The sequence below is a fragment of the Brassica napus genome, chromosome C7 (assembly GCF_020379485.1).
Source record: "Brassica napus cultivar Da-Ae chromosome C7, Da-Ae, whole genome shotgun sequence".
Taxonomy (NCBI): domain Eukaryota; kingdom Viridiplantae; phylum Streptophyta; class Magnoliopsida; order Brassicales; family Brassicaceae; genus Brassica; species Brassica napus.
Window position 1 is genome coordinate 24,033,524 of NC_063450.1, and position 12,006 is coordinate 24,045,529.

At 35.7% G+C, this 12,006-nt stretch overlaps 3 protein-coding genes across 6 annotated transcripts; 2 read left to right on the plus strand and 1 right to left on the minus strand.

The window, feature by feature from the left end:
• Positions 1–28: 28 nt before the first annotated feature.
• Positions 29–1,236, plus strand: LOC106425551 (CLAVATA3/ESR (CLE)-related protein 9). Its single transcript, XM_013866286.3, has one exon. The coding sequence runs from the start codon at positions 249–251 to the stop codon at positions 738–740; it is 492 nt and encodes a 163-aa protein (XP_013721740.1). The 5' UTR covers positions 29–248; the 3' UTR covers positions 741–1,236.
• A 3,941-nt stretch (positions 1,237–5,177) lies between these two features.
• On the plus strand, positions 5,178–7,081 carry LOC106425595 (zinc finger protein ZAT9). Its single transcript, XM_013866319.3, has 2 exons — positions 5,178–5,585; positions 5,688–7,081. Exon 2 carries the CDS (start codon positions 5,688–5,690, stop codon positions 6,957–6,959), a length of 1,272 nt encoding a protein of 423 aa, XP_013721773.1. The 5' UTR covers positions 5,178–5,585; the 3' UTR covers positions 6,960–7,081.
• A 295-nt stretch (positions 7,082–7,376) lies between these two features.
• On the minus strand, positions 7,377–11,226 carry LOC106425613. Of its 4 annotated transcripts, none has more exons than XM_048762668.1 (5): positions 11,048–11,226; positions 10,879–10,959; positions 10,313–10,577; positions 9,670–10,231; positions 7,377–9,402 (listed from the first exon to the last, which is right to left on the minus strand). In XM_048762668.1, the coding sequence occupies exons 3-5, from the start codon at positions 10,550–10,552 to the stop codon at positions 7,577–7,579; spliced, it is 2,628 nt and encodes an 875-aa protein (XP_048618625.1). In that variant the 5' UTR covers positions 10,553–10,577; positions 10,879–10,959; positions 11,048–11,226; the 3' UTR covers positions 7,377–7,576. The 4 variants fall into 4 exon arrangements, with proteins under 4 accessions (XP_048618625.1, XP_048618628.1, XP_048618627.1 ...); XM_048762671.1 differs by having other exon boundaries at positions 10,879–10,897; positions 11,024–11,224; XM_048762670.1 differs by having other exon boundaries at positions 11,057–11,223.
• Between the last annotated feature and the right edge of the window lie 780 nt (positions 11,227–12,006).

A 12,006-nucleotide genomic window follows, 5' to 3' on the forward strand; every position in this document is an offset into this window, starting at 1 on the left:
ACCCACGAAACAACTATACACACGTTCTTGTTTTCTTTAACTGAATTTATACACATTGATGTACAAAATACATAACTGGATTACCTCTACGTACTGTAAATCATGTTAAAAAAAAAAAAAAAAAAGGCTACCGAAAGTGAAATAAATCGATGGGAATGTATAATAAGGTCACGGGTTTTGATATTTATAATCTATGAAAACGAACTATAAAGAGGACCCACAAAAAACCCCATTCATAACGTCGAATCATGTGCATCTTCTGCGTTGCATTAAAACACACTTTCCTCTTTTCCCTCTTTCTCTCAAGTTTAAAACTTTACCTTCTCCAAGAAAGATTCTTACGTACCTTTCTACTCTCCCCCTCACATCAAGCAATGTCACCGACTTACCTCAAACGTCCGGTCATGATCTCTCTCCTCCTCTTCGTCGTTGTCCTTCTCACAGCTTCCATCGCTTCTCCAACCGTCGAAGAAAACCGGATGACATCAAGAAACGTCCCTTACCGAACCCACCCATTGGTCCCGAGGGTTCACCACCCGTATTACGTGACGCCTCAGGGTTCGTGCGACTCCTTCACTCGTCCATACGCGCGTTCTATGTGCCTTGAGCTTCAAAGAATCCACCGTAGCACCACGAAGCAGCCACTTGTTTACCCTCCTCCTCCTCCGCCGGAGATTGATCCAAGGTACGGCGTCGATAAAAGACTCGTCCCCTCCGGTCCAAACCCTCTTCACAACTAAAAACCCTATTCCACAGTTTGTATACATATATATATATATAGAGAGAGAGAGAGACCTTAGTTCCATATTTTATAGTTAACACATTTCTTGGCGTTTCTTGAAAGTACTTGTTCGGGAGATCTGTGCCCGAAGACGAAGATTCATTTCTTATTTTCCGATCTTTCTTGAATCTTGATTATACTCTCTTGATCATCTTGATGGAGTCCTAAGTATAACGTTATGAGGGATGTATTGTTGCTATTTCCACGCTTGTTTTTGAAGACTAGTAGAGAGTGAAAACAATCTTGGAAATAGTGTGCAACGTCTTTCTTTTTTATTTATTTTTATGTTTACATAATGTGAAACTTAAAAAAAATAAATGCAGGCAAAAAGATTTAGATATTGGTTGTGAGAGAGGGGAGAAACGCATGAGTTCCATTAATTTGGGAGCTGTATATTATTATGTAATTTCAAGGTCACGGCCAATGGTCTATGAATAAAACTTTTATTTGAAGTTCTTGATGGGGCCATATGTGTAATCCTTATGTCTGCTCTTCTCTCGTGTGATATCTTACTGTAAAGATGCTCAAATTGCTTGTCTCTTTGACTTTTTCAATATACAAAAACAAAAGGAGTCTTTAGTCTAGTTGTATTAACATATGTTCTTTACGAGCAACACTGGTAAATTACAAGTAGTAATTAATCTCACCTCTCATACAATGAATGAAGTTAACGGATTTGGCTTGTTGTGTGGCCCACAAATTTAAAAACAAACTACTGAAAATAAAGTGAAACAGGAAAGGCAGCAATGAAAACATTGATACATGTTTTGAAAAATGATGAACATAGCTGAGACATGGGAAGTGTAAGGAGAACTCTGGTGAAAACATGAATTTTATTGGAAAACATGAAAATAAGATAAACTTGTAAAGACAATTACAAGGAAAATAAGATAAGTTCTGGGTGCTCAACCAAAAGAAAAAAAAAATGGGAAAGATATTAATTCCCATTTTTAAAAGAAAAAATGACTAGGATAGCATTAAAAAAATTTTTGTCACAAATATAGCCTCTAAAAATAAAAATGATCATAATAGCACTTGATGTTTTATCAAAAAAGATAAATATACACTTATACCCCAATGGTAAATTAATTTAGACATTATGGTGTAGAGTTAAGGGGTGGGGTTTAGGATTTAGGGTTTAGGGTTTAAATTTTAGGGTTTAGGGTTTAGGGTTTAGAGTTTAGGGGTGGGGTTTAGAATTTAGGGTTTAGAGTTAAGGGGTGGGGTTTAGGATTTAGGGTTTAATGTTTAGGATTTAGGGTTTAGGGTTTAGAGTTTAGGGTTTAGGGTTTAGAGTTTAGGGTTTAGGGTTTAGAGTTTAGGGTTTAGGTTTTAGGGTTTAGCGTTGGGGAGTGGGGTTTTGGAATAAGATTTCAAATTTTGAAAAATAAAAAAAATTTAAATTTTTCAAAAGATAAAAGAGAAAAAGACAAAAATAACACTAAATCAAGTTTTTGTTCTCAAACTAGCACTCAAGGTCAAAAGTCACAAAAATAGCACTTAATGTTTTATCAAAAGTCACAAACTTAGGATTTAGAGTTAAAGGGTGGGGTTTAGGATTTAGGGTTTAGGGTTTAGGGTTTAGAGTTTAGGGTTTAGGGTTTAGATTTTAGGGTTTAGGGTTTAGGGTTTAGGGTTTAGGGTTTAGAGTTTAGGGTTTAGGGTTTATGGTTTAGGGTTTAGAGTTTAGGGTTTAGGGTTTATGGTTTAGGGTTTAGAGTTTAGGGTTTAGGGTTTAGAGTTGAGAAATGAGGTTTTGGGGATAAGATTTCAAATTTTGAAAAATAAAAAAATTAAAATTTTCAAAGGATAAACTTAGAAAGGTGCTATTTTGGTCATTTTAGTTTTTGAGTGCTATTTTTGTGATATAAACTTAGAAATGTGCTATTTTGGAGATTTGCCCAAGATAAAATGCTATTTTGGTCAATTTAGTTTTTGAGGGCTATTTTTGTGATATAAACTTAGAAATGTGTTATTTTGGAGATCTGCACTTTTTAAAATAGTAAAGGGTGTTTTAAAGTAAACTTAAACGAATATAGACGGGTCTAGGCGGATAATAGATGGACAGAACTTAGGTTTACCCCCTAGGGTGAACCTTTAAATTCACCTCACTTTTTAGAACCAATCAAAGTGACACATAGATTATTAATTAAAAAATATTAAAATTAAATAAAAAATAGCTACAAAAAATAAAAACGCTAATTTTAACGACGCTAACGCTTCCAGCTAAACCCTAAACCCTAAACCCTAAACCCTAAATCTTAAATTTTAAATCCTATACCCTAAATTCTAAACCCAAATCCAAACCCCTAAACCCAAACCCTATACCCTAAACTCTAATCCTAGATCCTAAACCCAAATTATATACCCTAAACCCAAAAACTAGACTATAAACCTAAACTCTATATCCTAAACCCAAATCCTAGACCTTAAACCCAAACCGTAAATTTTAAACCCAAATTATATACCCTAAACCCAAAACCTTAACCATAAGTCCAAACGGTAAATCCTAAACCCAAACTGTAAACCCTAAACCCAAAACCTATACCCTAAACCCAAATCCTAAACCTAAAACCCAAACGGTAAACCCTAAACCCAAACCCCAAACTTAGATGCTATAGGGTTTGGGTTTAGGGTCTAAGACTTTGGTTTAGGGTATAGGGTTTAGGTTTATAGTCTTATTTTTTGGTTTAAGGTATATAATTTTGGTTTATGATCTAGGATTAGGGTTTAAGGTATAGGGTTTAGGTTTAGGAGTTTGGATTTGGGTTTAGAATTTAGGGTATAAGGTTTAGAATTTAAGATTTATGGTTTAGGGTTTCGCTAGCGGCGTTAACGTCGTTAAAATTAGCATATTTATTTTTTTAGCTATTTTTTATTTGATTTAATGTTTTTTAGTTAATAATCTATGTGACATTTTAATTGGTCATTAAGAGTGTGGTGAATTTAAATGTTCACCCTAGGGGGTGAACCTAAGTTTTGTTCATAATAGATTTAATCACAATCCGCCTAGACAATTTTTATTAATCTCAACTAGACCTTGACCCGCGCGCCAGCGCGGATTTGAATTTTCGGTTTTTGGTTATTTATTTAATTAAATAATGTATTTGTAATATTTGATGTATTATATTCATCATGTAAATAATTTTTTTGGCATATTAAACCATCTATTTACGATGAATATTCGATATCATATAAAAAATTGAACAAATAGACGTAATTAGAGAATTGTAGACAATATATAAAAACAATGGTTATTAATGTAAAATATGAAGAAATATTATATTATGACTTAGTATGGCATAAAATATTATAAATTAGTTATACATGTTTAAAGAAAATAAAATGATTTTTAAACTTCGATGAAAAATTTAACATATAAAAAAGGGCGATGAATTAGTCATGAAATTGTAAATAATTTCATAATTTTATTAATAATAAATTATTTATAGTATTTATTTTTCGTCAAGATAATTATTAAATGTCCATAACATTAATATGTTAAAATGCCATATTATGAAAGCCCTTGTTGTAACCGTTTTTTTCCGGGAAGTGTAACAAAAAAAAAATTACATTTAACTCTTCGTTTTGTTTAAGTTTGTGTCGGTAAAAGATTAAAAAATCTCTCTATGTTTTTCAATGTTCAATTTGAAGCTTATTATGCGGAAATCATACGCAAATATAGGCAATTGGTTGGAATCTCTATATCTTTATATTCTTATAAATTTTAAATTTATTGTTTCCTCTTCTGCAATAGCAAATCAATTACCGAAGTAATAGATCAATTGGTTGGAATCAAATCTATTCTTATAATTAGTGTAATTATGGTTACAGTTTCTATATTTAATAGGTACATTAAAGATACGACATTGAAGATATTCTGTTTTGATTAATAGAAGATATTAGATTTTGAGTTTGTATTTATTGATTTGTTTTTTTATAAAGCTTAGAAAATCAATGGCATGATTGGTTGGTTGATACATCCTATAAAGAAAACGAAAACTATAGGTGGTTTGAATATTGTACATCGATCGATGCATGATGTAAGTTGACTATATAAAACTTGAACATGATCATTTCAAACTAAAGTATAGGTAGGTTATATGCATTTGTTATATTGTAGTTAATATATTTCAAATATTACATAAGTCAAATGATTCACGTTTTCGTAAAAATAAAATTCAAGTTCATTATTGAGCCATACTCGTACGTAATAAGCTACGTTAAATATGATGCATTTTTAGGTTCATTTAATGACATTAAATTTAAATTTGATTAAGGAAAACTCATTAATTTAACTGGAAAAGACAAGCATTAAAATAAGTAAATTTATTTAATGACATTAAGTTTAAATTTGATTAAGTAAAACTCATTAATTTATCTGGAAAAGACAAGGATTAAAATATGTAGTTTAATTTAATTCTCAATGGCATGGAAGTGTAAATAAGTTAAAAAATTTAGGGGTATTTTTTAATGGGTACTTCTTAATAGAATAATAGAGATAGGAAACAATGCATTTTAAATCTGATTAAAATTTTCATTTTTTTCTTTCCTATTTCATCCCCAACCCAAAAAGAAGGCAGATCTCCTAACTTTAGATATTTCAAAGTCTGTTTTATTTGTTTCCTGTTTTTGTGTTCTCTCTTTTGCTTGATGGTAGGATCTCAAGTTAACAAGATAGGACTGTTACATTCCCCCAAAACTGATCGCTGTGTGAAAGTATCAAGCTTTGAGCTTGATGATTCTCTCTTCCCCTTCTCTCTCTTAGCATCTGGGGAGTTCAGTGTTCCTTCCAAGACTTGAGGTAAACCAGACAAATGGGTTCTCACTAACTTCACCTTTTCTTGTCTTTCTTCTTCTTCTGATCTTTGCTTATATAGTGTTTGAACATCTGTCTTAATTAAAGATGGAGCAGTGCATTGAGAAGAGGTTTGTGTGTAAGTTCTGTAACAAGAGGTTCACTTGTGGGAAATCACTGGGAGGTCACATCAGAACACACATGAGCAACAAGAACTCAGCTGATTCAGATGAGGATGAACACAATAAGCTCATGATCGATGAAAATGGAGGTCAATCTAGCTACGGTCTGAGAGAGAATCCTAAAAAGAACAAGAGGTTTGTGGATCAGAGAGAGATGATGGCTCTGAAACATCAACAGCATCAACCACAACTGCTTTATTGCAGAGAATGTGGTAAAGGTTTCCCTTCTTCAAAAGCTCTTTGTGGTCACATGGCTTCTCACTCTGAGAGAGAGAAGATTGTGATGGATAGTCAATCTGATACTGAAGCTTCTTTGTCAACTATAAGGAGAAGATCCAAGAGAGCTGTGAAACATCATCATGGTAGTAGCATCATGATTCAATATGACGCAGCATCTTTTGATGAGTCTGATATTGAGCCGGAACAAGAGCAAATGGCATTGTCTCTGATGATGCTGTCTAGAGATGATTCAGGTTTCAAGAAAGGACATAACTTGGTTGTGAACAACTCTTTTGCCGAGTCATCAGACAACAACTCTGTGATTCTTGAGACTAAGTCTTCTTCAGGAGAACAGCTGAAGAAGATCTTCAAGGTGAAGGGGTTTTGTAAGAAAGACAAACTTGGAGGAGGAGTTGACCATTTGAGAAATGGTGAGGACAATGGTTATGTTTCAGATAATTCTGATTCTGGCTACTTCAGGAATGGACCAAAGAAGTTGGGCTCAGATGTTACTATTGATGGGTTCCTCAGGAACAAGGCTGCAATGGGATTCAACAGCTCAGAGAATAAGAGCTTGAACAGATTCAGGGCAGGATCAGAACGTTCTTCTTCGACAAAGTATGATCTGAGGAAAAGCAGAACAAGCTTTCCTACTTACGGTCGGAAGAAAATCAAGTATGAGTTGACTGAATCAGTGTATGACAGTGGTGATCAGCATAGCTTGGAGACTGAATCTTGTGCGGAGACAATCAAGATTCGTAGTAAACCCCCAATGGTTAAGAAAGCAAAGAAGAAAAGCAAAGGTCACGAGTGTCCGATATGCTTCAGGGTGTTTAAATCAGGACAAGCTTTGGGTGGTCACAAGAGATCACATTTCATTGGGAATCATGAACACAGGACTTTGGTGATCCAACAACACCAAGTGGCTCATGAGATGCACACTATCATCGATCTCAATCTTCCTGCTCCTATTGATTAATGAAATCACTAGCAACAACAATTTTGTTACTCATTGTTATTGTTTCCTCTCTGATTTTATTTTCTTGTTACTTCAGATTCTAGAATACTTTTGGTTCGGAAGGTAAATCAATTTTTTTCCTATTTTATTTGTTCATAATCAAATCAAGAACCGGTGAAGTTGACCAAACTTTGCTATCTTTTGCTTTCTGAATCCTCTTTTCTTGGCCACCAAGAAAGGTGTTTATGATACTTCTTGCTATATTTTTGAATGTATCATGCTAATTCATGGATATTTATAGCAAAAGTGTTGCTGTAAAACTATGTTTTACATTATAGCTTAACATATATGTTTAGGTAGGGTGTATTAATCTCTGAATCATCAAGACATTTAATCTACTTTTGTTCAAATCATATATTCTACCTTGACATCAAACAGTGACAGCAATGTACATATCTCTGTTTTATAACCAACCAAGCTTTATATAATACAAAGCAGATCATGTTTGGTCCCATCTTACAGAAGACAAGATATACAACTACCACTCCCAACAATTAACATCAATCTACTGTATAGTAATTGTACTCTCTTACAATGTTTAAGGTTTGATTCTTTCGGATTATTTTTTCCCGAAACTATCATGTTAAGATCACTGTTGCAGGATTGCCTGCAGGAGGGCACCTTTGTCTCCTCGGTCTTCTTGTTGCTTTTCCCCATCCTGTCAGCTTACTGTCTTCAAGTCCCACCACTGATACGCTATCTATCACTGGCAGTGCCATTGACGGGCAAACTGGAGCTTGGCTTATGCTAGTGACCACTCGTTTTCTTTTTGAGTTTCGTCGAGCAGCTACTCCAGAGGTGTACTCTCTGCTTTTCATAAGCCCACCAAACAATTGGATATCTTCATTGACTTCGTGCCTCGATAGAGAAGGGAGTCCAGGGAGAGTATCTCTCTGGAAATCCCGCTTCGGTCTTCCCCGTCTTGCTTGTCCTCTTCTTGGCCTGTTTGAACCCGTCACTTCGAATATCAGATTCTCAGGGACTAAGGGCTCTGGCATGTACTCGTCGTCCTTGGTGGGATGTAAATTAAGGGTCATGGCTTCAAAGTAATCAATCTCCCCAGAAGAATATCCTTCGTGATCAGCCTTTCGTTCTAACTCATCACCCTGAGAAGTGATAATGTCTGCGAACCAAGAGAGCGGACTTTTCCCAGCCGCATCAGTTGAAGAGGAAGCTGCATCGTCGGGAAGACGTTTGTGACCAGACAATGAGATGGCGACTATTGCTTGTGCTGCTTCCTTGATGAGTTCATCCAAGGAGTTTCCGTCTTGGCCTTTCATCAATCCCCATGTTTCTTCATTTGATTTCTCACTCTCTCTATCTTCTTCTTCACTCTCCAGAGTAGGGGGAGCTTCCAAATCTATACAAATTATTCCTTTTGTTTTCACTCTCAGACTGGAATGCAAGGCAGAATCTTCGTCATCCTCACTAGCACATGAATTCAGATCAATGTAGTGTCTGAAGTTTCCAGCCTTGTTTCCTTCTTCCTTTCCAACACGAAAGGCCTTAGTACCATGCTGGTCAGCAGAAACCGAGGCATCGCATGGCAAGTTGATATCAAGGTCGCGCTTAACCAAGTGATTCACTTCCTCCTTGAAAATAGTAGGCTTCTCAAAGATTGGGCACCCAATGATTTTTCTACTATGTGGATTGATCATTTCAACTCTTCCCACGTTGGCATTATAAGAGCATGAAGCAGATGATCTCAAACTCTTCTGAGGTGAAATACTATTCAGGCCGTCCCCTGTGTCAGTTCCATTAATGGATTGATTTGTCGAAGCATTCAAATCCAAGAAGCCATTAGATACTTCACTTCTGTAAGGTGGCTTAGGTTTTAGCCAGGGTAACCCAGCTGATCGTTCCTGCTTTTTTGGCCCTTGAAGGCTTTCCAAACTCTGGTTCTTCACTACCTCTCCCACAGAACCATTTGGTTTAAAGCCGGCTGAATGGAAATTTAAGGCAGCCTCCTTCGACCCTGAAGAGAATCCATGATAAATCCCGTTAGAGACAGGACTTCTCATCTCAAAACTTGAATCTGTCCTTGCATGAGCGACAAAATTCATGTAGGGATTCGTTTGAACTGGGTAAGATTTTTGATGTGAGATGCTCCTAGGATTCTCCCATGATGAAGACCAGTGGCTCCATGGTCTTACCAAGTCAGGGCGGTAGTCATTGTGTAACCTTGGAGTGTTAGATGCCACACTTGATTCCACGTAGCTATCATAAGAAGCTTGAGGATTCTTTGAACGAACTTCCAGCTCACGATATACTCTTTCTCCGGAGAATACTACCTTGTTATGATCAGTTGTAGGATAGCTCTGAGGTTGAAATCCATTGCTAGAGAGTGCTTGTGCAGAATGGGAAGGCAGCGGCACCTGGTCTCTCAGTGTGTTTCTGCTATGCCCTATTAACACAGTCACATGAAAGCATTAGAGAAATAGAGGATAGGCAAAACTGGCTACATACTGAATCAGCACACAATTCAAGTCCATTCTATGAGCCATGGGCATGTACATGCATTTTAAGACACTACTATAACATAGTTTCAGCTAATAAAACATGTGAGCAGGAAGACACTCAGAAAGAAAGCTTGCGCCTCAGGTTTATATCATTCCAGAGATTAGAGAAATGAAACGAAAATGAAGAGCATGCCACTTGTTAAAAAGGTCACCTGCTTCCAGGACCATCCATCCGTTTTGACTTGTCTTTTTCTCCAACCACTTTCCATGAACATCTACATTGTTTCTCCCATAGTGAGAATGCATGTCCCTGGATAGAGAAACAGGTTCTGAATCTTGCCACCTGAGTGGCTCATTCAAATCAGCTAAGCCACTTGAATTCTTCAAGTCCAAGCAAGACCCTGAAGAATTGCTCTGATAAGAAGCATCCGCTCTTCCAGATTTCGACCGTTTGAACTGAGGGAAGATTGTAATCTCATGGTTATCACCAGTTTCATCACTATCAAAATACTCATCAGCAGGGAGTTCAAGATCAATCAGTTTTCTCCCGCCCTTCAAAGGAGCAACCTCGTTCCCGTCTCTTGAACTAAACCCATTTTGCAAACGACCGTTACAAGCTTGAGAGCTGATCCCTTCTCCATACCCTGGAAGCTGCCTTTTACTTGCAGTCTCAGACGTATAATCACTAAAATTAAACTCTTCTTTAGAGTTCTTTCCCTTTACTTCATCCACCAGCTTCCTCTGGACTCTGTACAAACGGTGAAGTTCATGCACCTGCCATCAATACAAACAAAGTCAAAAATCTTTAAATGAGGAAAGGAAACTCAATAGCCTAGTAGAAAGAAAGAAAGAAACCTGGTTCTTAAATACAGCTTCGTGCTCAAGCATTGTCTGTTTCATGAAATCTCTCTCGTACCCTCCTGAATATGATGAATCCGCCGCAGCAGCATAAGAATCTCTTATCGAGCCGTTGTGATAGTGCAGATTTGCACCATCTCCGCCGCGGCGATAAGCAGACCAACTACAAGTATTGAAATCTCCACTCATCGAGGGTAAAAAGGTTTCACAGTGAGTGGACGACTCTTGCTCCCTCATTCCTCTCTCTAATGCAGGCTGGATTCTGCTCAATTCCACAGTGCTTTGATTCAGATTCAAACTTATGTAACCACAGGGTTCACAATCAAGTGATTTTATACACGTGAAACAGCTTTTCAATAACTTATCTGTAGCATCTAATAAGCACTAGATCCTTGTTTATTTCTTTTTTGAAAATTCAAATCCAAATACATATTCGCAATCGATTTGACTTATAAATGACTTAACCTAATTCATCAAATAAAGCAACACAGATTAACAAATAACTAAATAATTAAAATAAAAGAGGATATATAATATAAAAATTAGGTTGATAGAGATTGTACCTCTCATCATCTGATCGCACTTTGAACAGACGATAAAAATCATCTTTAATCGTTGATTATTGGAAACACTTACTCCCAAATCTTATCGATAAATGAAAAAAATATTGAATTAAGAAAATTAAAAAGTGAGAAATTAATTAAATACCGAATTTTGAATCAGGAGAGATACAAAATCTACAGTAACGACGACAGTTTAGTGTTGAAGAAGAGAGCTAAATAATCGGAACACCATGGAAGAAGAAGAAAGCTCTCAAGCCGTCTTCTACAGTCTCTCTCTCTCTCTCTCTCTCTCTCTCCTTGTCTCTGGCTTTTCTATCGCTCAGATTCTATTTGCGAATGCAATAACCCATAAAAGAATAAGAGCTTTTATATTCCTTTTTTAATCGGATTTGTTGTTTTCTTAAAATAAAAACAAATAAATAAATACGGAAACGAAAGACGCTTCTAATAACAACAGTGACGTGATATTTTGTCAACACTCGCTCCTTCCCTTCTTCTTTTTTTTTTTCTCGTGATCTACTCACTTTTACATTTTCTGTTTTTAGAGATTTTTTTTTTTTTTGAAACTACTGTTTTTAGAGATCTGAGGAGTTTTTAATTGTACTTTCTATATTTTTTTCGTTTTTATAACAGTAGTTTATATACTGATAAAAAATATGACTTAAGAAGACAGATCTTTGAATGCGGACAATGATTTAGCACGGAAATAAGATAGGATCGAAAAAATATTTTATTTACGTTACTTTACGAAAAGAACAACATTTTTTTGACAGCCTTATTATTTATACTTATCTTTTTATATATGATTTAATTATAAAATCGTGCAATGGTGTGTATGTCAGTAATTTACATCTATATCCTCACCGGATCTACTCTAGCTTTACATAAGGAAACAGGGCATCACCTAACAATTTATAATTCATGTAGAGATAAAATAGCAGACTGGTCCAAATCCATCCTTATTTTGTAAATATTACAAGTCATTTCTAATTTTATAAGTCATAGTAATGTTTTCTTTCAACCAGAAGCAGAAATAAAAAAAAATTATATTAAATGATAATTAGCATGCTATTTTAAGACCCCTTCTCAAAAAAAACAAACTATGCAAAAAACTAAATTACAAGTTTG

Excerpts from the sequence above, each read along its gene's own strand:
- LOC106425551 (XM_013866286.3), top strand. The coding sequence starts at position 249 with ATGTGCATCTTCTGCGTTGCATTAAAACACACTTTCCTCTTTTCCCTC.
- LOC106425595 (XM_013866319.3), top strand. The coding sequence starts at position 5,688 with ATGGAGCAGTGCATTGAGAAGAGGTTTGTGTGTAAGTTCTGTAACAAG.
- LOC106425613 (XM_048762668.1), bottom strand. The coding sequence starts at position 10,552 with ATGAGGGAGCAAGAGTCGTCCACTCACTGTGAAACCTTTTTACCCTCG. Across the intron at positions 10,232-10,312 it reads AAGCTGTATTTAAGAACCAG|GTGCATGAACTTCACCGTTT; the intron begins GTTTCTTTCTTT and ends TATTGATGGCAG. Across the intron at positions 9,403-9,669 it reads ATGGATGGTCCTGGAAGCAG|GGCATAGCAGAAACACACTG; the intron begins GTGACCTTTTTA and ends CTGTGTTAATAG.